This window comes from Corapipo altera, unplaced genomic scaffold (genome assembly GCF_003945725.1).
Source record: "Corapipo altera isolate COAL_440 unplaced genomic scaffold, ASM394572v1 49, whole genome shotgun sequence".
Taxonomy (NCBI): domain Eukaryota; kingdom Metazoa; phylum Chordata; class Aves; order Passeriformes; family Pipridae; genus Corapipo; species Corapipo altera.
The window spans coordinates 16,952,324-16,976,877 of NW_020884879.1; the positions used below are offsets into that span (position 1 = coordinate 16,952,324).

The 24,554-nt window shown below is 37.9% G+C and overlaps 1 protein-coding gene across 9 annotated transcripts; it reads right to left on the minus strand.

Annotated features, from left to right (window-relative positions):
* Positions 1-900: 900 nt before the first annotated feature.
* LOC113945102 (ATPase family AAA domain-containing protein 2-like) lies at positions 901-24,372 on the minus strand. 9 transcript variants are annotated; one of them, XM_027638951.1, is made up of 23 exons: positions 24,315-24,372; positions 22,449-22,497; positions 21,519-21,597; positions 20,456-20,545; positions 19,416-19,506; positions 19,111-19,226; positions 17,731-17,905; positions 16,965-17,053; positions 16,474-16,633; positions 14,956-15,046; positions 14,216-14,530; positions 13,519-13,624; positions 12,094-12,274; positions 10,249-10,434; positions 8,916-9,051; positions 8,569-8,765; positions 7,300-7,459; positions 6,838-6,960; positions 6,671-6,754; positions 5,845-6,135; positions 5,007-5,131; positions 2,576-2,704; positions 901-1,080 (listed from the first exon to the last, which is right to left on the minus strand). In XM_027638951.1, exons 2-23 carry the CDS (start codon positions 22,483-22,485, stop codon positions 1,042-1,044), a joined length of 3,000 nt encoding a protein of 999 aa, XP_027494752.1. In that variant the 5' UTR covers positions 22,486-22,497; positions 24,315-24,372; the 3' UTR covers positions 901-1,041. The 9 variants fall into 9 exon arrangements, with proteins under 9 accessions (XP_027494752.1, XP_027494756.1, XP_027494755.1 ...); XM_027638955.1 differs by having other exon boundaries at positions 22,449-22,500; positions 24,315-24,341; XM_027638954.1 differs by having other exon boundaries at positions 24,276-24,320.
* Positions 24,373-24,554: the final 182 nt, after the last annotated feature.

Below are 24,554 nucleotides of genomic sequence, written 5' to 3' on the forward strand. Positions count from 1 at the left end.
AGAGTATTGTCCAAATTCTTTTTGAACACTCTCTTGGTGCTGTGACCACTTCCCTGGGGAGCCTGTTCCAGTGCTCAATCACCCTCTGCATGAAGAGCCTTTTTCTAATATCCAACTTAAACCTCCCCTGACACAACTTCAGGCCATTGCCTCAGGTCCTGTCACTAGTCACCACAGAGAAGAGATCAGTGCCTGCCCCTCCATTTCCCCTCACAAGGAAAATGTAGACTGTGATGAGGTCTCCCTTCAGTCTCCTCTTCTCCAGGCTGAACAGACCAAGTGATCTCAGCTGCTCCTCATACGGCTTCCCCTCAAGACCCTTCACCATCTTCATACCCCTCCTTTGGACACTTTCTAATAGCTTAATTTCTCTCTTATACTGTGGTTCCCAAAACTGTACACAGTACTAGAGGTGAGGCTGCCCCAGTGCAGAGCAGACTGGGACAATCCCCTCCTTGACCGGCTGGCGATGCTGTGCCTGATGACCCCCAGGACACAGTTGGCCCTCCTGGCTGCCAGGGCACTGATGACTCATATTCAACTTGCCATCGACCAGGACCCCCAGGTCACTTTTCGCAGCATTGCTTTCCAGCATCTTGTTGCTATCCGTATATACATCCAGGATTACCATGTCCAAGGTGGAAAACCTAAATCTCTCAGTTCACTTCTCTTCACTAGAAATGAAGTTGGAGGAAAAAATAATCAGTTCCCATGAACTGTCTTACAGTGATGAAAATGTTTGGAAGCTTTGTGACAAAATCAGTAGACAGAATCAATACCCTCTAGAAGAATTTCATGCTATTTTCATGGAAAGAAAACATTTTGTTCTGAAACGAGTTCTTTAACCCAGCGTGCAATGGGACGATTCACAGTCAGAGTCGAGGTTATGTCTGGTTTCAGTTATGTACTGAAAGAAGTTTCTTTCTTCTATTCTTTTTTCTATAGCTGCTGCAATTACTGAGATGTTATACATAATTTATCTATTTGGGAGCCATACATCAACTTCAGAGTATGTCAAAGAAAGTATACTGAAGTCAAGTATCAGAGATAATTTAAGGCAGCAATTTCTTTCTTCATTGCCTAATAAGAAAAAAAGACAAATCAGGAGTCAGCATGAATGCAAACTTGAGAACCCTGTTTGCTTCTTCATCAAAAGAATTAAGAATCTGTTCATACATACAATTGTTACCAATATTTAGCCAATACATGTGCTACCACCATCACAACATCTTTCTAGACCCCCTAGCTTCAAACGCATCCTTAGGAACCCAAAATAGAAGTAGGCTACAGAGTCTGCAGTGATTTGCATAATGGGACTATGGATCTTCATCAATGGTGGTTTCAACAATGAGAAAAGAGGCAGTTCCTGAAGAGCCACAAATAAAAGCTGGAACTGTTCTGTTCTGCACTCTGACTAAGTACTTGTTAAAGTCTCTCTCTTCATACAGTAGAGGTTGCTCCCAGCTAATTCATGCAGTCACTCTGAATAGAAGACATTTTTTGGTTAAAGCTAAAGGTAGAAGTAGAAAACAAACAAAAAAATGAAGTCCAGTCATAAAAGTTCACATGCCCTGAGATAACATAAACAGGTCCCTTCTCATGATAAAACACATCACTATGCTATTGTGAGAGAAGGGTGCATTTTTCAGGCTTAGCCTCCCTGAATCCACAAAATCCTCAGTGCTGTACAGTCAGAGCAGAGCATCTCTTCTAACTCTTTGTCAGTTGTGGAAGAAAAGATCAAGATGACTAAGGCCAAAGAGAAGACGCTTTTTTTTAAGGCAGAATGAGAGGCATAAAGAATTTTATCTGTTCTCAGGCACAAGCATCTGAAAGACAAATGGTTTCAAGGATCTTGAAGCTAGACTGAATATCCAGCCTATCTGAATCAACTCAATACTGGGAATGCCCAACTGGAACCATGGGTGCCTGTGGAAGATTTCTGCTCAGTTCTGACAACTCAGAAATCCTCTCTTAGAGGAAGAGATTAGAGAATTTGACCCATTATCATCAAACTGTCATAGGCAGAAAGCTCCCCATTTGTCAAATTAAAGATGCTTGGGCCATGCTAGTTAAAAACAAAGTCTGGTGAGACTAGAGAAAAGTCTCAAATTCTTGCTATGTTTCATACTTAATTTCTTTTCAAGAATGGACTGACTACTATACGAGCATTACCATGTGCTCCTTACTGCCTGCAAGGGAAGAAAGAGGAAGTGACAGACTGAGAAAAGTGCCCTCCTTTTGCAGCCCCCACCCCTGAAAAGGTTCTGGAGAAAGACTATTGGCAGACTGAGGTTAACTGGTTTGAGAGGCCTGTGTGGGTGGACCCATTGTCTTCAAGCCTTTTCCTGCTAAGTTTGCCAACAATTATGCCAAACATAACAATGGTTTTGCAATATGGATAAATGTCTTCCAGACTGAAATGAAAAAGTCTTGTGAAACAGGCAACTAGGCAGTAAAGAATAATGCTAAATAAGCATAATGTTCACAGTGCACACATACATTTATGTAACACATACACAAACACACACATAATCGTGTATGATAGAAAGTGCTATAAGACAATAAAACTTACCTTCACTAATTCAGTTTTGTCATCATCTTCCCTGTGTTGGTAAATGCACTGGCTGAGAACAGCATAAAGTCTTTCCATGCAAGACATACTGACATTTTCAGTTGCCACAATAATAGAATCCAATACTTGCTGAAAAAAAAATTGGAAACTACAGTTCAGAATACCGCAGGATACATCCTACTTTCTTATATTGTTAAATAAAAGTGGCGCTTCAGAGAACTGATTAAATAGATGACAAGATTTAACTGGAGAAAACAAAGTATTTTTTATACTTCAGAGAAAAGGGAGGTTTACATTTCAGGCAATATTTTCTTACTCATCAATGTATGACATCAATGATCATAATTGCCAATCATCTGCTTCTAAAACACCAGGGAATGACGCAACCCACTCTGTCATAGAGTAGCTGCCACAGCAAAGCCACAGTTGCATTTCATTCAAAATGCAATACAAGGCTCTGGAAAATGCGTCTTTGGAAACCAGGGTACAGATCTTTCAGATACAGCTGTAACAGCTGGAAACGGAACCATCCTTAGTTGCTCATCTTTACCCACTAGCTGAATGTGTACTGTGGCTAACATCAGTTAGCTCCCACCTTGCCACTCAAGAGTGACTAAACTAGCAGTGTGACCGCCTGTAGCAAATTACCACTCTCTCATACAGTCCCTTCTTTTACCAAAGATGTGAATGTGATAATCTCTGGGAAAGCAATGCTAACACGCTAGTGGCAGCACTGCTGTGTCTGTTCAGTAGCTGTGTGTTGTGTGAGGCTGTGAAGATGTAGCTTAAGAGAGCAGGCACACCAAACAAAAATATTACTGCCTGACAACTGCTTGCTATCAAACTCTGCATCCCTCAGATCAGCTAGCACAAGATTTGAGCATTCCCTTCAGCTTCATCCTCTACAACATGCAAAGAAGATGCACAAAAATCACATAGCATTCTTTCAGCTGCTGCAAGCACAAGAGATAGGACATGACAGAGGTTCATGGCCAACATCCCATATGAAACTATTTCCAATTGCTGCCACATAGGTAACTGTATGCTCTTCTGTATGTTCATCAAGTTCTACACGTATTACCAAGCAAAAAAGCAAACACACACACACACAGAGAACACCAAAAAAACAAACAAAAAACCAAAAACAAACTACAAAAAAACCCAAACAAAACCAACCAAACAAAAACCCCATACAAAACCAAGCAGCTACAGTTTGGAGGAGCTTTCTGGTACAGGCAGCAAGTTCCAGTGACACCCATGTTAAGGAAACAAGTTTTCTAAAAGATGTGTTTCAGGATTGTAGCTCTCTGCTTGCAGCTGAAAGAAGTATAACTCTACCATTTCTCCAGTCAGTAGGCAATAACTTTGGATTACACGCTGTTAGCACCCTGACTCTAGAAAAGCCTATGTGGCCTCTTGAATTACACAGGCACACATGAACAATAGAACCCCCTGAAATTTACCTCCTTAGAAAGCCAGCTTAGAAAGTTAGTTTCACCTCTACAAATCAGGCCAACTCTTAAAAATGTGACAGAAATTGTGTTGAGAAGCCACTTCACCAATGGAGATTTCTCTCTGGTCACATTGTCCCCACACAGGGGGAACATCCAGGTAATACTCCTTTTCTCATCATGGCAGGTAAAGAGGAGGCTCCACTGCTTTGACCAACCTCCAGGACTTCAATCTAGCAATTTCTCAAATTCTCCTCAAGGCTATATTCCCTGAAGGTCAGGTCCTTCTTCTACCCTCTCATGCAGAGGAATCTCTCATCCCAGCTCATGCAGAGGAATCTTTTTTGCTCCCTGCAGCTAGGCCTATTTTTGCCTCCTTCCCGAGTTGTAGCCTAGGATAGCAACTTCTCTCCTGCAGGGGCCTGGAAAAACCTTGTAACACTGCAACTGTATGAAGGCAAAATTTTAACACTGGATTTTGAAAGCATTTGAGAAAAGCAGGTATTAGTATTTTATCCAGGTTGAGCTTAAGATCAACCTGCTAATTTCAGGTTTCAAGTAATCACTGCTAAAAATCAAGGCCCTTTTCCAATTCCTAATAAATGAAAACAAGTGAACAGCAAACCAAAAAAACACCTGCATCCCCAGTTCATCATAAAAACTGCTAAGACATTAATAACCAACAGTAGTAGCAGGTAGTCAGTGGGCTATTTTAAAATTTAACAAGCCCTTTTACATTAAAAATTAGGAAGAGAATCCAGTCTCCTAAAATTTAGTTCAGCAAAAGCAAGAGCAGCAGTCCACACCAGCTGTGGAAACAACAGCTGAATTATTTCACAAGCTGAATTATTTCACAAGCTGTATATCCCTCTCATAAGTTGTTTGAATTGGCATTGGTTAACAACTGACTTAATTTAAAATCATAGAGGTACCAAGAAAATGTCCTGTTTCAGTGTTAACAAAATTGAAATTAGACTTACTTTGAGCTCAGAGTAATCCACAGACACTCCCCGTGTGTGAATTTTCATTGCTTTCCTGTCACATACTTGCGGTTGCTCATCCACCTGAGAACGTCCCGCATAATTTGTATGACGGACTTGTGAATCTGGAATGATACAAATTTCTTAAGTCATGATTTCTCTTTATCTGGACTACAGTATCAGTGAAGTATCCTGTACCTGGAAAAGAGTACCTCTTTGCAACAGAGACATAAGTGTTACCATTTTTTCAGTGAGAAATACTTGACTTCTCCTTTCTTTCTGGCACTGCTCCACAAAAACTAGAATCGGACACAAAAAAAAAAAAAAGGCACTAGAGAAAAAAGGCAGGGTAAAACTAGGAAAAAAATAGTCATGCTGCCACAAGAGCACTGCACAGTAAAACTCTGATAAAAAAAAAGAAAGGAACAGTAAAAAAAAAAAGTATTTTAGATTAGGAAACACATCTTACATTTCAAACATTAGGACATAATTCTTCTATTCCACATGTGACTCTTCTATTCCTCACTGCTTCAAGTACAGTTTTTTAGCTTAAGATGCTTATTACAGGGAAGATACTTGTACAATAGGTATGAATCTTTAAAATAGATACCATTTGAAAAATGAGCTGCAGAATCAGAAAAAATAGACACTGCATAAAACTGAATTTGGTTGGCATAGCTAGAGGAGCAGCATCATTATGCAAGAAACACTGTGCTTATTTGAGAGACACACAATGGAAGTAATAGAAGCGAATTAAAGAAGGTTAAAACCTAATAAATAGTTTAACCCTCCTCAAGGAGAGAAAGGAGATAAATGACCTGTTTGACCTTTCATTTACCATTTGAATGTCCATCTTCAGAAGTTCCAGTTTTTTGCCAATCTGGCATGCCGCTTGCCTTTCTTAGGTCTGATTGTTCAGGAAGTACGACACTCTTCCTTTCAGTGAGAGATTCAGCCACAAGGGTCACTTTCTCTCTTTCATTTTCTGTCCCATTTTTCTGTTGTCCTTGAAGTACATTTTCATGTTCTTCCACAAAAGTACCCTGGGAAGATGCAAACTGAACATTCTTCATCTTTGCTGCAATACTGGAAGAGTCTTCCTTTGTTTTGTGTTTTCTTTTTGACTTATCTATAAAGAGATACAAGAAAAAGTAATCCAAACCATTACCAAAACAGTTCTTTCTCCAAAACGCAGCATCATCATTTTACTTGCAAGGAAAATGACCACAGCTTAAGTACCATTGTCCATCTCCCTACATGTGTCTAGAGAAAAAGCTGCAAGTTAATGAGGTCAGTTTGCTACTAGATATATTATAGGCAGAGAAAGGGAATACACTGCTCCATGTAACTAAAAACTAGTTGAATATTCAGAAACAGCCACATACAATGTTTTGGACTTTAAGATGTAAATGCCATTAAATGTCAGCTGGGTCATCAAGGCCAGGCTCTTACAAAGTCAAGCACCCACTGCACTTGAATTTCATAACCACACTGAATGAATGACCTCAGGATTTATCCCACCTTGTGAAGCATAATAAAAAATTTAATGCCTCCAGCATGAAAAACCAGGCATCATAGGAACCTGCTCTTAGGCCACAGGAACAGAGAAAGTGGCATTGTCTTTATCAGCTTCTCCAAGAAAGTCTGAATAAAACTTAAGTTGCCATTAGAGCAGGGGGTACTGGCATCCACAGGCACTGCTGGCATCGTTATTTTTTCATTACACTTTGGGACTGTTTTCTTACACCCTGCAGAGCAAAGAATTGTTTCTTGCATAGTTGTTTACAAAGAGTGAGACAAGTCTTAAAATCCTCAGCATCAAAAAACATACCTCTTTCCTTACGAGATTCTTTAATTTCTTGGCAGCGTTGTTCAAAATCTTTATCCAGTTCGTGCCTCACTATGGAATATGCAGTATCACTCAAAGCATAAGCTTTGTGACTCAGGAGGCAATCTGAAATGTTAGTTGGAACTGAGCGTTTTCTACTAGACAATGAAACCCTTTATTTTGTTTTACTTAGAATGATTTTTCTCTTTTCATAGGCAGGTTCTGAAATGTTATCTCAGATAATATTTTCAGCATAATAACAGAAAAGTTAATTATTAAAGCAAAAGCACTAGTTACCAATCAACACATCTACCCCAATTTCATGAGCAAACAGTTTATTTACAACCTGGCAATTTTAAACAACCCCAGAGAGCATTTCTTCCCACACCTACTGTCTGCAGATGACATTTATCAATTTACATCTTTAAAATTTTTCCAAACTAGGGATAAAAAGCACATCCTCACCTCCAGGACTTTCATATGGTTTGTACTCTAAAGCATTGCTACAGATTAGATCAATGTCCTTCAGAAAATCTCCTGCAGTTAGATACTGGTGCATGTCAATCTTGGAGAGAACTGTCGAGAGGTCCATGGGCTGTTTAATAACAGCCTTGTAATTGGGTGCCTGTAAATGAAATATATGTGCTTAGAGATTTAATATAGTAGCTACCAAAATTTATTATTATTATTAATTATTAATTATATTTACACTTTTATATTGTTATATTACTATAGATAATGACCAAAACAGCTACATATCTCCTTTCCATTGCAACCACATTGTTCTAAAATAAACCTTATATATATAAACCTTATATATACAAACACCAGTCATTCAGTGCTATTTCACTCTAATCCACCTCAAGGGATTTATTAACAAGAACCTCAGTTACCCCACCTTCAGGGGAGGGTTGTAACAGCATCTATTTTCAAATGAGCTAACTGGACGATTTCTTTACTCAGATCATAAAAGGAGCCTACTGACTAGTTTAGATTAGGACATCTACATTTGTTTAGATTATTCAAATCTCAGAAACTACAAAGAAAGAAAAAGACAAGTCAGTGGATGCTTAGGAGAATGGGACCTCACTGAAAGGCAAAGCTATCTTAAAACTAAAACTGACTTTGAAGTATGTGCCTCTGGCTTAGACTTATTCAATAAATTAAATGAGAGATGTATGGGAGGAAGGAAAAAACATGCACCCCTTATGGTTGATCTTATACTGAGGAAAGGTACAGATAAAAGTGAGAACAGTATCTGAAAAGTTATTTGACAAGCTGCTGCTTCTACTCCTGTTCTCACAGAAACTATTGACAGTCATTAAAGAGCTTTTGGCTTTAATAAAACAACCATATAGGTACTGTTTATAATTACAGAGAGAGATCTCTCTGCTTTTTTTTTCATCAGCAAACTGTGTTAGCATTTGGTGTAACTGGCACTTGGATTAGCTGATCCTTGTAGGTCCCTTCCAACTGAAATATTCTAAAGTTTTAAAAACATTTTAAAAGAACACAGGACTTTCAGTGAAGACTCAAATACAGACATTTGAGAGCTTCAAGGAGTCAACAAAAGTAAAAGTAAAATTCACTTCCTGCTTCTTGGAAAATCAGAATAGTATGGTCCTAAAAACAAAGATAAACCTTCCTAGAAACAGCAAACACCAAGAAACATACACAAAGAGAAATTATGAATACACACAGCCATAATGGGATTACAAATCAACACTAATTTACCTCCTCTGGGTCAACAGGCTTCATAAATGGTCTGAAACGTCTGTCAATGACAAGTCTATGAGCCACATCCCTTAAGTAAATTCTAAGTTCACGCAATGTATCCTCTTCCTGCTCCTCCACCTGTCTTATTTCTTCCTCTGTCAGCTGTCGAGGCTTAGGTGGTGGTGCTACGGGCAAGACTTCCAATGGCTGCCAAGCTTAAATTAATCAGGAAATGATAGTCAATTGATGGTACTCAAATACAAGCACATGAGAAATGATTGATAAAAAATTACCACCAAAGCAAATAGTGTATTAGCTGTTAACTTACAGTTAGCAAAGTTTTATACGTAGAATATCCTCCTCACCTGTGTTGTTTTTTGATGCAGGAGGTTGAGCAGCTTGTTTCATAACTAAGTCCTCAAAAAAATGTCTTCTTTCAGCACAGGTAGGCCGCGGGACTTTGAAAACTTCTTCATATTCATTATTAAACAATGCTTTTATCTAAACCATGAGGAGAAAAGATATTTCAGATAAACAAGGCCACACAAATTTTTTATATTCTGTTCCAAAAGGATGAGTACCTCTCTAAATTAAACTGAATACTCATCTGGATAAGACAATCAATGAAAAGTTATCTTCTTGGCCTTAAAAGGCTAGATTTTTATAGCATGGCAAATTAAAATACTTTCTTTAAAGAATACCTTGTAGAGTTCAAGCTCCAGTAAGAAACTGCAAGATAAACCACTGAAAGAGGGGTGACGCTCACCACCCCCAAGACTGTATTATTTTGTATTTACCTGCCTTGCTGTCTTTTAGATTGAATCTTTATGGCAGCCAGAGAGCGAAACAGGCAAGGCTCAGCAGAAAAGTGCTGGTTTTTTAGTCAGGTGTTTGGGTTTTCTTTAATTATATTTTTAATTAATTTAAATGAGATGTCCCAAATTGCATACTTCCAAGCTATGCTCCATTTTTTCCATCTCTACTACCAAAAGGTATGGAAGGAATTTCAATCCTTATTTTAGAAGGCCTTTATTAACAGTATAAAAACTGTTACTGAGACAAAATAATCAGAGCATAATATTCACATTCTGAACACCTTCCTTTAGTGAACACTCTCAGATGTCTACAAAGCTCAGCATATGCTCTTAATCAATTTTGTTAAGGAACACAACTAAAAATTTATTTCAAAGTTACTTAAACAGGAATTGGACCTTAGCTTTCTAATTTGTCAAGTTTTCACCTGGATGAAGACTGTAACTGAAATCTTTATAAAATAATTTAAATTTGAAGTTATATTCCATCAGTTAACTGTGTGACCACCATATTCTTTTCAGTATAAATATTTTCAGAAAAACAGTCTTTTTCTTAGCTACCTTTCAAGTGCCATATATTCTTCATTAAGGACACACTTAACTATCTTGAAGCCACTGAAACAATTGTGTGAAGCAAATCTATATATCTATCTAATAACCTTGAGTATGTGAGAAGGGAAAAAAAGTTGGGTTAAAGTCAATCTTTAGTCAGAAAACACTTTAGAGAAATGCTTTCATCATTGTTTTGTCTAAGCAAGTTTTAAGAAACCTGGTTTGGGTTTGAGTATGAATTTGCTTAAGAGCAGCACAGCACTCCAATGCTTCAGGGAGTTATAAATTAAGAAGAAATTGAATAATAAAGAAAGAAAAGTATCAACAGAAATACCTCTTCTGGGAGATCTCTGTATTGCACATCAGATGTCGCAAGGAGCAAAACTGGAGTAAACCTTGGGATGTTCTGCAGTAGTGTTGTAAAAACAGATTTCAGTGTAGGTCCAACAGTCTCCCACCAGGAAGGGATTTGTGGGATATATATGATACTTGGTGCTGTTCTTTGAGCTTCTCGCATTAACTGGTAAAATGAATGCTTGGGTAAGAGAACTAGATCATGTAGAACAGGCTACTAAATGATTACATATCAGTCAAACTGTCTTATGAAACAGGAGTACCTGATGCCAAAATATCAAGACAAGCCAATAAATGAATGACTCCTAACAATATGTTAAAATTTTCACTTTTACTAAAATACAGACATTGCTACAGAGACAGAAACAGACCTGAATCTCTGTTGGATTTCAAAACTAACTTAGATGTAACATAACTCCTAAAGAGCCTCAGAACTCAGCTGATGTGGTGGTGTGCCTGAAAAAAACAAATACTTACCCTTCAGCAAGATGCATTAGTCTGGAAAAATCGCTACACAACTGCGACTATCCCATTTTCAGTTCAGAGTGCATACACACCCAAGTCATAGAATCATAGAATCATAGAATAGATTGGGTTGGAAAAGACCTCCAAGATCATCAAGTCCAACCCCTGATCCAACTCCAATTACTATATCATGGCACTAAGGGCCACGTCCAATCTCTTTTTAAAAACCTCCAGGGATGGTGAATCCACCACCTCTCTGGGTAGGCCGTTCCAATGCCTGATAACCCTCTCTGTAAAGAATTTCTTCCTAACATCTAACCTAAAACTCCCCTGGCAGAGCTTGAGCCCATGTCCCCTTGTCCTATTGTTGGTTGCCTGGGAGAAGAGACCAACCCCCACCTGGCTATAACCTCCCTTCAGGTAGTTGAAGAGAGTGATGAGGTCGCCTCTAAGCCTTCTCTTCTCCAGACTGAACAACCCCAGCTCCCTCAGCCTCTCCTCATAGGACTTGTGCTCAAGTCCCTTCACCAGCCTCGTTGCTCTTCTCTGGACCCGCTCCAGCACCTCAATATCCCTCCTGAACTGAGGGACCCAGAGCTGAACACAATACTCAAGGTGTGGCCTCACCAATGCAGAGTACAGGGGAAGGATCACTTCCCTGCTCCTGCTGGCCACACTGTTCTTGATGCAGGCCAGGATGCCATTGGCCTTCTTGGCCACCTGGGCACACTGCTGGCTCATGTTCAGTCTCCTGTCGATCAGCACCCCCAGGTCCCTCTCCGCCTGGCTGCTCTCCAGCCACTTATATTTCATTTTTCTAGTTAAGGAAAACACATCACTGCACAAATTCAAATGTTCCATGAATTTTAATTATTTTACTCCATGTACTGCAGCAGTATAAGCTGTATATCTGTGTGTATAAACGAAACTATTCTTTTCCTCAAAACCTTGGCTTTCGACAGATATAATTAAAAAAAAGGCTACAAAATGTGCATGACATGCCGTCAGGTTGATGCAGAGCCATCTACTGGTAGCACAGTAGAAGCAACGAAAACAACTTTCTGGATCCCACTGAGACCAGCAGGATTTCCTGCCACAAAGAGGGGTTTATTAGCAGCACCTCCCAGCTTCCAAAGCTACTAACAACATTCTCCTTGCTTCATTTCAAATGAAAAACATGGCTATGTATAATATCCTTACTTGGTATCACCCCATGTAGAAGAAAAGTGGATTTAAAGACAGAAGTAAATGTAACAGAATGTTAAAATCAGGCCACCTCCATTAACAATCAATTTTGCCTACTTCACTACTTTGTATACAGTTCACCAATCTTACAAGATTAACAAGAAAAAAAAGCTACCTGTATACATGTTTCATCTGGTGATGTGCTAACAAACAAAGTTGGTGTGTCTAGTGTATAAATTGGAAAGTTTTCAAGGGTATGTATTACTGCAGCTGCCAAATCAAAAGCTTGCCCAGATTCTGGCTCTTCAACCAGTAAGAACCGTGGCCTGTAAGATGTTGGCTGGTCACGAGGATTTCTAAAGCAATAAGAAGAAAATAAGTTTAAAAATGAGGAATGAATAGGCACACAGATGTTAATTTTTTTCCTATGAACTTCTTTTTTTTGTAAATATACTCCCTGTTCCAGCAAATAATAAGTTGGGCTGTGACCAGGAAGACTAGCAAAGCCTCCTTTCTCACAAACTGGTACCATACCTCCACTAAGGAACCCTGCAATCCCCAGCATGTCTGCTATTCCTTTGGCTGGGTTAAGTAACAGCTCTTAAATCCAACAGGGGGACTGGCCAGCCAAACACACACACAACAACTGGTCAGTAACCTGATACGGGGCAGAACAACTCTTTCTCTCAGCACAAACCAATTCAGGTCTCTTTACTGCCCATACACAACCATTTTCATCATGTCTTTAGGTAACTGTGACGTGTCTACACCTGTCAAGGTTAGCTGAAATTTGGCCATAGTTCCTGGAGATGGTAGGAAGGAAGGTGCAAAACATATCTAGGAAAAAAATTAATGTGGGTACCGAAATACATCAGCAGTATCTGAAGAAACACATGATATGACTAGTTAAATTACAGCAGTACACTACATATGCATAAAATTTATATTTATTTTATTCAGTCATTCCAATGGTTTCATCTTGAGTAGTCTCTTCATTTTCTGGTAATCTTGCTTCACTAGTGTGAAACACACTTGTGGAGAGGTCAGCAGAGGAATAGAAACAGAGAAAAATAACTGATCCGACAGTGACAATGATAATATATTTTTTTAACAGTTGGCTTACAGGACAACCACAATTAAAACATCAAAATATTTACATAAACTCAGTAGGTTAAAGATACAAAATACAGACATTGTTCAGCAAACCATTTCTCAATTTTGTTTCTGCTATGTAGTCGGCTACAGGTTTAACAATCTTGGAAAGTAAAAGGATAAAAGATGGCTACACAAATCCACAGAGTTCTTTTAAGCTAAAAGGACAGAGAGCACATTTTTTAGGTCTTGAGTCTTCCAAGGAATAGCATGGATTAAAGCAACATGTTCTAATAAGCTGTGAACCCCTTTGACTCAGGAAAAGAGGTGTGGGCCATTCAGTTTGATGGGTTAGGGCAGTGTACTCAGAACATTAGTACACAGTTGTGTCTTCATGCTTACTTCTTGCAAATATTGATCACCACACACACAACCCATCCTGCACCCTTCACACCAGTTTACAGACCTGGCCATTTTAAAAACGTAACCACAAAGGGGACAAACATACCTGCTAAAAGTGCGGAATTCTGCCTTTTTGTGATCAGGTGTTTTATGAGTTGGCTTCTCTTCAGAGATTGATGGTGATTCCTCATCACTGTCAATCACATAATTTCCTACAATAGGATTTAAAGACAACAGAAGTTTGTTAACTTTCCTGAATAGTCCATATCCCTTGCATCAATACATCTTCAAAATCAGTGCTGGAAAACACTTCTCTTGTATTTCGTCATTTGAATGCTATTTTCTGAAGAGTTCATTCTACCACAGATCCAAGGAAATTACACAAAGCTGTCCTACGTCCCATGATTTGCATTAGGTATTACTCCGCTGTTGACAAAAACTTGTTTTTTTCCTTAGAATAAAGATGACTAAAAACAACTTCTGTAGTTTCCAGACACCTGAAAAACCCTTCTCCCTCCATGTAAGCATTTCTTTGGAAAGAGGTGCCTCATACTTTAAACGTTAGATCCGTCTTTGAAATTATAAATGCAAATTTAGCTACTGTCAGAAACTGGATGCTCCAGCAAAGAACACATAGTTGTCTGCTGCATACTGCGAGTCACTCACAGCTCCATCCTGCACTGTGCACATGCAAAGTATAAAACTGTGCTGTAATTACAGCTGACAGGTTTGTGTATGTTGACTGCACAAATCAAAAGTTTTTCTTCGGCAGATTTTTAAACAAATGGATGTTATTATCATACCTTGTTGTTGGTCCTTCTTTGGTGCAAGCTCTGCATGGGGGAATACTCTCTGCAAAGCTTGTAAAATTCTTTCCAGTGTGTTTTTTAACAGTGGCTTTGAAATAGCTGATAGCGCCCGCCCAGGGGAAGGCACAGCCCTCTGTGAAGCTGGAACAGTCTTCTGCATGGCCATGGAAAAATAATTTGCTTTTATTTTAATCAAATCCATGTTTATCTGCAGTCTCTCTCTACTTTCATACAGCTGAGGATAGCAATGCCGCAAAGCACAGAGGCCAGTTTCAGCACATAAGGCTTTAATATCAGCACCACAATATCCTAACAAACAAAACAAGAATCAAATGTTATGTCAGTCTCAGAATTCAAGGCCAAGATTTCTAAACTGCAGCGCTGAAAGACTTTGTATGCAGCCAAAAAATTACCAGATTAAGAGACAATTGAAAGAGTTCCTGCACTGCAGAGAAGTTCTGTTACATGGCTTACAGCCCGATATTCTGCACTTAAGAAGCAGCCTGCTCATCAAAACTTTGCTCCTGGGAAAGATGCCCCAAACCCATTCAATGTTCTGAGAGACAAAAAGAAAATTGAAAGCAGTATCTAACTTTGTTTGCTTTTAAGGCATGTCAGCTGCCTCACTGCCTTGCTCTGCAGCAAGGCATGAGAGCTCGAGTACTGCCTGGTAGAAGTTGAAGTTTCCTAGGACTCAAGTTGCGTGCAGTAACCTACACTGTTTTCAAACTTACCAACACATTCTTCAGCCAGTTCTTCAAGTAAATTGTCCGATGGCTTCGGGTTCCAGTCTCGTGTGTGAATTTTGAAAATCTCTTTTCTTGCCTGAAAACAAAACAGTTGCATTTTAGTTTGCCCTAATTTTTCTCTTAAAAAAACAACTACAACGCAAACCCACAAAACCTTTTACACTAATAAAAATACTTTTCTTATCTGCTAAACTTTTAAGTATTTTAAAGGTCAGTTATTAATATGCCCTTTGCATTTTCAAGTAGGAAAATTAATAATTCGCTACCTGTTACAACATTGTTACACTAAACTCTTGCTGGGGCCTGCAGCGAAATAAAAGGCATTTCTATCTTCCATAAAAAGTGAGTTTTCACAAGTGTGAGACCTAATGATGCTGGAGAAAAAAATGTAGCAAAAACCTTTCTCAAACGGAGATTTTTTTGTCAAAGAAAATTCTCTCAAACCTAGCAAAATTTCAATCTCATTTCTTCATCAGATTTGCTTTTCTGCCAGTTCATTCAAGTAAAAGTCCTCACACTTTCTTTCAAATTGCTAGAATTACTGCCAAGAAGAACAATAAGTATGACTTAAACTACTGTCACTAATCCAGAAAATGTCAAACATTGCCTATTCTCATCTCAGATCTTTGCAAGACTTTCATTGAAGTATTTCTTGGTACACAGATTAATTATGGCAGATTTCTAGAATTCTTCCACAGTGGGGAATCATGTATTAGATTTGTTTCATGACACCTCATTTTATCTTTCTGAGAGCAGATGAAAACTGGAGAGAAATGTTTGTGTTAAATGCACTGTTTGGTGTACTTTTACTAGCTTTCAATTCAATTCAATAAGCCTATTATCCTTTTACCAAAAAGTGCTAAGAAATATCAGTAATAGTCAGAGAGAAAACATAAAAAGAGAGGTCCAGCTTTGCACACTATCTCCCCACAACCCCAATATTTTTTGATCGCTCTACATCCATTTTTCATTGCTTAGGTATTGCAATTGAACTAGAAGCCTTCCAAGCACTGCAACTGTGCAGTGTACTTCACATATTAGTCCAAGTCCCTGTTAATAAGTTCCAGTAAGAACGTCAAATCCCGACGTAATTCACTCCAGTACCACCCTTGATCAAAGTTTTTGTTACCAACAAAGAACTCCTGTGTGCAGACCATTTCTTTCACTTCCAAGATGCTACAGCAGTACTTTATAACTAATTCATACATTCATTCTTTCTTAAACATTTCAGTGACTGGCAGCATCCCATTTTCTTCACTAGTTACTGCAAAACCAATACTAATTACAGAACTAATTACTTGTTGAAATCATCATAATCATATATATTCAGTACCAGGTTTGCCCTCCACAGTATAACACAGTCCCTCCAGACAGCCCTCTCTTGTCCAAGCTGTACACTACTGATGGAGACTTGCACAGCTTTGCAATGCTGCCTTGTTACAGGGGTTTGTTATAAAGGCAGACTTTGCTACATAAGCATTAAGGTTGAGTTCAAGTTTTGACCTCTTTGTTTGGCAAGTTGAAGCGGAATTCTCGTTCAAAGCGTCCAGGTCTTCGTAAGGCAGGATCTATAGAATCCAGTCTGTTGGTAGCTCCAATCACCACAATCTCTCCTCTACTGTCTAAGCCATCCATAAGTGTCAGAAGTGTCCCCACAACAGAGCTAACAGAAAAATACAATTTTCATACACTGGTTTAGGAAATTTTCTTCAGTTCCACATCACTCAAAAGGACAACTTCTTATTGATGAGATGCTGGTTAGCAGAAAACTTGTTATAAGACATAACAAAATACAGATAATGTATCACAGACCTTGTGCTGATATCAAGCTTTGGAATTGTTTTCAATTACTGTTTAAAAAATCATCTGAGATTCACTGGCACTGAATTACTAGTTTTCAGGATAAATGAATGTGTCACACCGAGTTAAGTAGGTTGCAGTCTTTTTTTCACAAAGATCAAGCAGCTTCTGTGTAGATACAAAACATGTCCTACCTATGAATTTGGTCTTGTTTACCAGACCGTACAGGAGCAAGAGCATCAATCTCATCAAAGAAAATAATTGAAGGTCGCATCTGGTAGGCCTACAATGAAAACACAGGAATATTGACATTAGTAAAACAGCATTATTTGAAAGACAAAATGCATGAAAAACATTCTGGTTGGAAAGGCACAAACTAGATTTTTCACACTAGCATCGGGGAACTCTACTAATTGAGCTAAGAGAGTGAAGAGGCACAAGTAACAAAAGACAGAAGCCTATGTCAACCCACTGAGACTGAGTGACAAGAAACAAATCATACCAGTAGTTTTTACAGTTATTTGGTAACCACCAAGAACAGAGACAGGACTTAACTCAGTTACAGGTTTGGGAAGCAACCCTCTGTTACCAATTTAAATGACCATGCTTTCAGCCTGCATCTGTTTCCCTCTGATCTATAGTCACCACCTCCTGCTTCTCGAAAATTCTTTTGTGACTGTGTGGCTGCTGGGATTTTTTGGTTTTTTTGGGGGTTTTTTATTAGAGGGCAAGGGAGTGGAGGTAGTAGTGGTGGCACGTGGCAGAATTTTCTTGTCTGTTTTACTAGTCTTTCCCAATACATGTCAAGATTTCAAGCCCCAAAACTCCACTGAAGAAGGAAACACTGACGGTCCCATTTCAGTGGAAGGAGCTGACAAAACATGAAAAAGAAGGAATTCTTCTCAACCACAGAAAATTATTTACAACTTGGTCAGAACGCAGGGCATGTTTCAACCTTACCTGCTCAAATAATAAACGAAGCTGTCGTTCAGATTCTCCTATCCATTTATTCAAGCATTCAGCACCTTTCCTCATAAAAAAAGTTACTCTCGTGTCACCTTGACTGCATTCATTAGCAAGTGCACGAGCAAGCAGTGTCTTTCCAGTCCCAGGTGGACCATAGAATAGACAGCCTCTACAATTTAAAAAAATACACTAAGAAAATGACATAAGAACAAACATCGTGAAAAGTACCTGTTACAATCCCCCATTCCTAAAACACACAACTCTGCTCTCCTAAACAAAATACTTAATGGATAAGATAGTGGTAATAGCTGAAGTGTGAGAAAAGTCAAAAGTGTTCCTACACAATTCAATAAGGCAGCAAACAAAATGAATAAAGAGGAGATGCAGAAATACAAAACCTTGAGAAAAGATTGTAGTGTCCCAAAAAGACACTTAAAACTTCTGATAAACCAACAGGAGTGATTGGAGCCAAACAAGAAAAAAATTCCAGTGCAGAATCTGAGACTGGGCTGACTTTACAATGATACACTGCATATACATTCCTGTTTTCACAAAAGGCATGATTTTATAGTAAAACATTTAATTCTCCCTTGAAAAACTTTAAGTTTTTGAAGAGGAAGTAGTCTAAACCTGGAAAGATATTCTGCATTTCTACATTTCCATCAACTAGAAAAGCCAGTACAGTGCTGCTTCAAAAAGAATTTCAATGAATAAAGAAGCAAAACACAGAAATATTTTCTTTTCGTTGTTTGCAATACTTTTGAAGTTGCTGAAGGCAAAGAATTTAAAGTCCTAGTTCAATATATCACAACTGAGTTTTGCTGACCAAGAATATATAAAGCTAGCAATTAAATCTCTAAGAATTTTGTTTTGTAACACAGAAGTCACTTAGCTGTGTAAGATGCAGAGAGTTTCTTATTTTAGCTCAAGCACAACAAGCACTGCAAGCTTTAAGTTGCAAGTCCTATCAGTTGTAAAACTGATACTTTAGCACTTGAAAAAAAAAAAGTTGGTGGGAGAGGCAACTGGACTTTCATAAAACAAACCACAGTTGACTATGAGTGGACAATTCCTTCCTACTTACAAACTAATCAAGTCCACTTGTATATGGGACTCTAAAGTAAACATTTCCAACTCCAGGTCTGAAAGGCAAGACACTTTTAAAAGATAATCTCACCACACAGTAAATCTTTGGACCTACATATATGCTGGATTCTATCAATTTTTTAAACATTACACTTTACTACTGTTAAAAAACAAAACAAAACAACATTGCTGAGAATTTTGAAGCATGGGAACTTATTGATACCTTAGTTGAATATTCCCCTGAAAATAGGCGAATGAGAACTTATAGTTTTAAATCGTGTCTGTTACCTTGGAGGTTCAATTTTCAGTCTCTCAAAGATTTCTGGATAAAGCAAGGGAAAAATGACCATCTCCTTTAAAGATGAAATGTGGTCAGAAAGACCACCCACGCCATCAAATTGTACCTAAAGTTGAAGTCAACAGAACATATTTTATATGTTAAAGAAAAATGCAACCTCAATAAGATTCCATCAGAAATTAGACATCAGCACAAAAGAAACATTCACGGCAATTTTCAAATTTCTTGAGAAAACTGTAAACTGAGGGAGCTGTAGAGGACAAACCTCTCACTGACATGAATCAAAAATACTTACTGCATCTATTTGCATTTGCTCAACACCAGCCAGACTGGCTCCAATTTTTGTGGTATTCTTCTTAACTCCCTTTAAGTCACCTTTCTGAAAGCTGAGCAGAAGAGATCTGACTTGAATTAAGGAGGAAAAAAAAAGTGCTTTCTAACTTATGATGCAGATGGAGGATTTCTGATTTTCTAATGATAGCAAGTGAATGCAGAAGACATTAAAAATCAGCATAAACTTCCTAAATAGTCAGATATTTATTCCACCTTTTATGTTTAATGGCCATGATTAAATAAAGGAAAATGGTCACTCCAGGCATTAAACCAAGTTAATTATTTTAACAACTCTTAGCACTTAGGAATATCCATGCCAGTCAACACAGCACATATAGGAATGCAAGCTTAGAACAAGTTATTCCATATGGAGAGACCATGGACTGACCTTGATCTGTATGACGGAAGAATCCCTCCCCTCCCCAAACACACTGATATGTTTCAAATAGTTTTACCTTCTACATTCAAAAAGTTACAGTCCAAGAGAATACTTATTTCAGTGGAGATCAACATTATAAAGGCTGCCCAGCACTCCTGGACCTTCCTGAGGACTTTGGAATGTGTGGGCAAGAAATGTCTGAAAGATATCAGGCTGAAAACTTTTTTGTTAGGCTGTTACTACAATAATTTTTCTAGAGCATTTGTTAAGTAACAAAACCTATTTTCCCTATTTATAACATTTTCTGTTGTGGTGATTTTCTTTCTGAATAAACCAAAGTAAAGTACAGAAGCAGTAAAATTTTACATTAAGAAATTACATCAAAGTGTGTGTCTCTACCCCTTTCCCCATTCTCACCTAGAAATCAAATTGCTTATTAAAAATCAACTCTAAAAATCCATTTTTAGACAGTCCAATTACAGTTGTCAATACCAACAGATATGATTAAGTATTGCCACAATTTAGAAAGAGTACAAGATGGAGATGGCAACACTCCATGGATAGGCATATGCAAAGTCCTCCCAAGTAGACCCCTCCCTCCCGCATTCTCCAATTTCATTAACCTTCTTAAATTTTTCTTCTTCCTCTGTATCTCAAAATTCTCATGATCAGATGAGGAAGGGGAATCACTGTTTGGGACCTCATATCTCTGTCTGCAAACATTGCAATAAACAAACATTCAAACAATTCAAAGTAAAAAATTAAAATGTGCACTAAGTAATAACAAAATTTAAGTAAACACTATCTCAGAGTTTACTTTGAGATATAATAAGTTTTCAGATCATCAGACTCCTTACGAATCTGATTTCAAAGTACATTATTTGATTTTTCTTAGGAAGGTAAAATGTTTATGCAAAGAAATTTATTAACCAAGCTTCTCCTTTTGTCCAATCTCTCTCTCACATACACAAATCAAATTTCACTTAGCATTATGTAGCCAGTCTGTGAACCATTAATCTTTTAAACTCATTTAAAAATCTGGCTTCAAAAATCCTTCCTTCAATAACTGTCTGCTCTCAAGGTTGCTAAACAAAGTGTTCCTATCTAGCAAGGGGTAGCACTCTCTCTGCTCTAACTGCTTACAGGATCTCATACTGTTTTGTCATTACTATTACAATTTATAATTTATAATTTCATTTAGCATTTTTCTTGTTTAAGGATACTTTCATACAGAAACATGAACTGATTCCAAAGAGACACCAGAATCATTGTTTGAGTGATTAAAAAAAAGTCCATTAAAACTTTCATACAGGCCCTCCCTCTATCTAAATTTTCTTTAGTTTTAAGAAAACAATTTACATCCCTCAATATTAAATAGTCTAAGATTTTCAGAGGGACATTCTGCCTTCAGTTCCAGAACAAATGGATTTCAGTTACAGAGTCTCGGCCACAACCCTCATCATCACCTTATCAATGACCTCAAACACAGCAGTCTACATTTTCAAATAAAACCTAACGGCTGGTAAAAAGGGTGGCCTCCCCCAGCCAGTGTTTGTTTTCTTTATTCCCTTAGACTACCATGGCAATAATCATACTACTGATCTATCATTATCACCCATCCAAAACCTCTTGAAAGCATTATTCAGTTTTTCAGACTGAAAAACTATCACTTAATCATACACAAACCTTTTATTCCCTTTGCATGAATCTCTCTCTCTGACAGGTGAAGATGGGACTGAAGAATTTCTCTTACATTTTCTTGGTTCTGTTGAAAGCAAAGGCAATTTTAAGAGAAAGCAGGATAGTCAAAGAGGCAGAAAACAAGACGTGTATCACCCACCTCTAAGTTCATGGGAAGTTTCAAGGGGGATGGGGGTTAATCAGTGCACAGTAGAAGTGAAAAAAGACACACCTGATTTTTTAGGAGAACTGAAAACCACATGAGTTAGATTATCAGGTCTCTTTAATTACTATTCTTTCAAGGATAGATAGGTCACTTTTTTTACTGAAAACAATAAGGATGACAAATAGCAAAAAAAAAAAAATTGAATGTCCACAGGATACATGCATTTAATGAATGAAGGTAAGAAATTTAAAGTTGAGTGTGGTGTGTGTGCATGCATTTCCACTTAAAAAAAAAAATCTCACTTCCATGCAAGAAATTTTCTCTTAAGAGAAACTTATAACCAACTTTCCAATGGATCTTGATAACGCTCAATAAGGCAATGCTTTTCAGTGTCTTCATCATCACTTTCTTTTGCTTCACTTCCTTCTGGTGAAATTACTGCACACAATGTTGAACTGTTTAAGTACTACTGCAAATTATGATATATTCAAAATACATGACATATATTCCCACCTGTCCACAGCCTTTTATCATGTAAGCTGTTTGGAAAAACATGGGGATTTCTAGGTTTTTTTCTCTGAATACCTGTGAGCTCACTGCCAGAACAGCCCTAGAATATTTGGCTGTAGCTTTTAATATCAATAGCAATACAGATTTTTTTAATAGATGAAAAATACCCAGTAGTTCAGTCCATCTCAATTGTTTAAGACAAGGCTTTTGGCTAGGGCATAGTCAAGGAAATTTAAAAGAGAACTAGCCTACAATGCTACCTGGATTGTCAGCTGTTTCTTCATCAGTTGCTTCCATATCTAGGCTTGCCTACTTTAAAGAAACAAGAAAGATCAGGCACAAACATGCAGAAACCCTGTGGGAATATCTGGTGCCTATATAGTATCATTATCAAGGCATGCCATTACACAAAAGAGTTAATTAAGGTACCGGAGGAAGGAATAGGAACATCACTCTGGCACCCAGGATTAGTAACAAGGATTTCTACTCTAAAATAGGGTTTAATAGATGTGAAAGTTTAACACTTAGCCAGATACAAAACTAAGTGTATCAATTTAAGATTTATCAGTTATCAGGTTAATAATCCAAGAGTGTGGTAGAACCCCAGACAAAGCTATTCCTAGCAGACAAAAAAAATCATACTGTCATTTGAGAAATGATAAAGTACTATGGTAAATTCTGATCGAAACAAACTACAAACTAATTCAGATCTAAACAAAAGCAACTATGAAAGCAGGCTATGAATATGTTTTAAAAACAACACCTGTCATTCAAGAGGACAGTGGAGTAAGCTAATTTAATAGAGCAAAACAGAGAAAGAGGAAATATGATTGATTGTAGTCTATCATTTTAACATGACTTTCTCTCAGGAGAGAGGACTGCTTGAGCTCACAGGCAAGGCTGGCACAAGAGAAAACATAGATAAAGCAGTTATCAGTGAATTCAGTTTTTACTAAGATCTGAAGTAAAAATGTAAGACCTGAAACAGCTGTTTGTAAACAGTGTCCATTCAAAAATCATAAGACAATTCAGAAAACATAGTATGTATTTCAGCATATCATTGTTCTTTCTTGTCTTCTGAAGAAGATATTTTCTTCACCCTTACAATGTAGTTGTGGCATAACAGTAAGATGTTAAACTGTAATTAGAAAGCAAGAATGACATTTTTGTTTAGACTACACTATGCTTTGGAAGTTTTTTTCAGCTAAATTAAAATTATAACTAAATAATTTCTCTATGTGAAATGCCACTCATAGAGAAAAACAGTAAATTAAATTAGTATCTACTTCTGTATGGTGGAACACTCCATGGTCTCCCATCCTTCACTGTCTAGGCCTCTTTTTTGTGTCATCCAGATAGGCAAGTACAAAAAAACCCCATTGAAAACAACACACATAATCAATATGATATTTTAATAAAAAGAAATCTCAGAAGGAAAAAAATAATTCTGAAGATCATAGGAGGATGACAAAAAGAAAATATGGCAGCTTTTCATAGTACTTAAGTTGTTCCTCATTATAGCATTAAGTCATTTTTAGTTTACAGCCTTCCTCAGACAACAGGTTGCTTATTCTTCTCTTAACTGGAATTAAGGTCTCGTGCAGATGTTTCATGACTATATACGCTAGAAAAAAAAAACAAACCTCCCTGCTGTTACACTTTTCAAACCTTTCAGAAAACAATGTCAATTTGGGCTTCACAGAAAGAATTAAGTCATGGACACGCAGACAGAAACACTAGGACTGCTTTGCTTTGCCTGTATCCAATGTCTTCATTTCTTAACTCAACAGGACATTATAAAATTACTCATAAGCAGGAAAGAAAAATTAATTAAACATGAAGGTGCTTCTGGAGCCAAGAAGATTGATTGAGAGGGCAAGTCAAATCTACTGAAAGTCACAACATAAAGTCATCGTTTCAGTTCACAAGAACCAGCCCACACATAAAAGATGCTCTGGTGTGAAGATCTCTCTGCAACTGGCAATCCCAAAATAAAAACACCAGTGGCCAATTTAAGCACTGGCTGTGACTAAATCTTTACACATGAAGCACCTGCCAAATACATCCTCCCACACACAGTCTCAGACCTGTAAGTTTTAAAACAAGCTGCAAGCAGGAGACTTTACCTGAGCAACTGCAATGGAACGTTTATGGAATGTTTGTGAAGTTGCTTGGCAATGCCCCAAAAAGTTCCAAGCTTGACCATGCCCAACCCCCAAGTCCCTGGTGGGACTCTGCTGTGCAGGGCACCTGCCACACAGCACCTAATGATCACAGAATCATAGAATGGTTTGGGTTAGAACAGACATTTAAAGGTCATCTAGTTCCAACACCCTGCCATGGGTAGGGACACCTTCCACTAGACC

Bases quoted from the DNA above. Each gene is read 5' to 3' on its own strand.
- LOC113945102 (XM_027638950.1), bottom strand. From the start codon at position 23,197: ATGGACACTGTTTACAAACAGCTGTTTCAG. The intron at 15,047-16,473 runs GTCAAAACTTGA...TTTTGTTTTCAG, and splicing joins TCAACTTGCCAAACAAAGAG to GCAAGAAAAGAGATTTTCAA. The intron at 9,052-10,248 runs GTATTTCTGTTG...CTCATGGTTTAG, and splicing joins ACAGAGATCTCCCAGAAGAG to ATAAAAGCATTGTTTAATAA.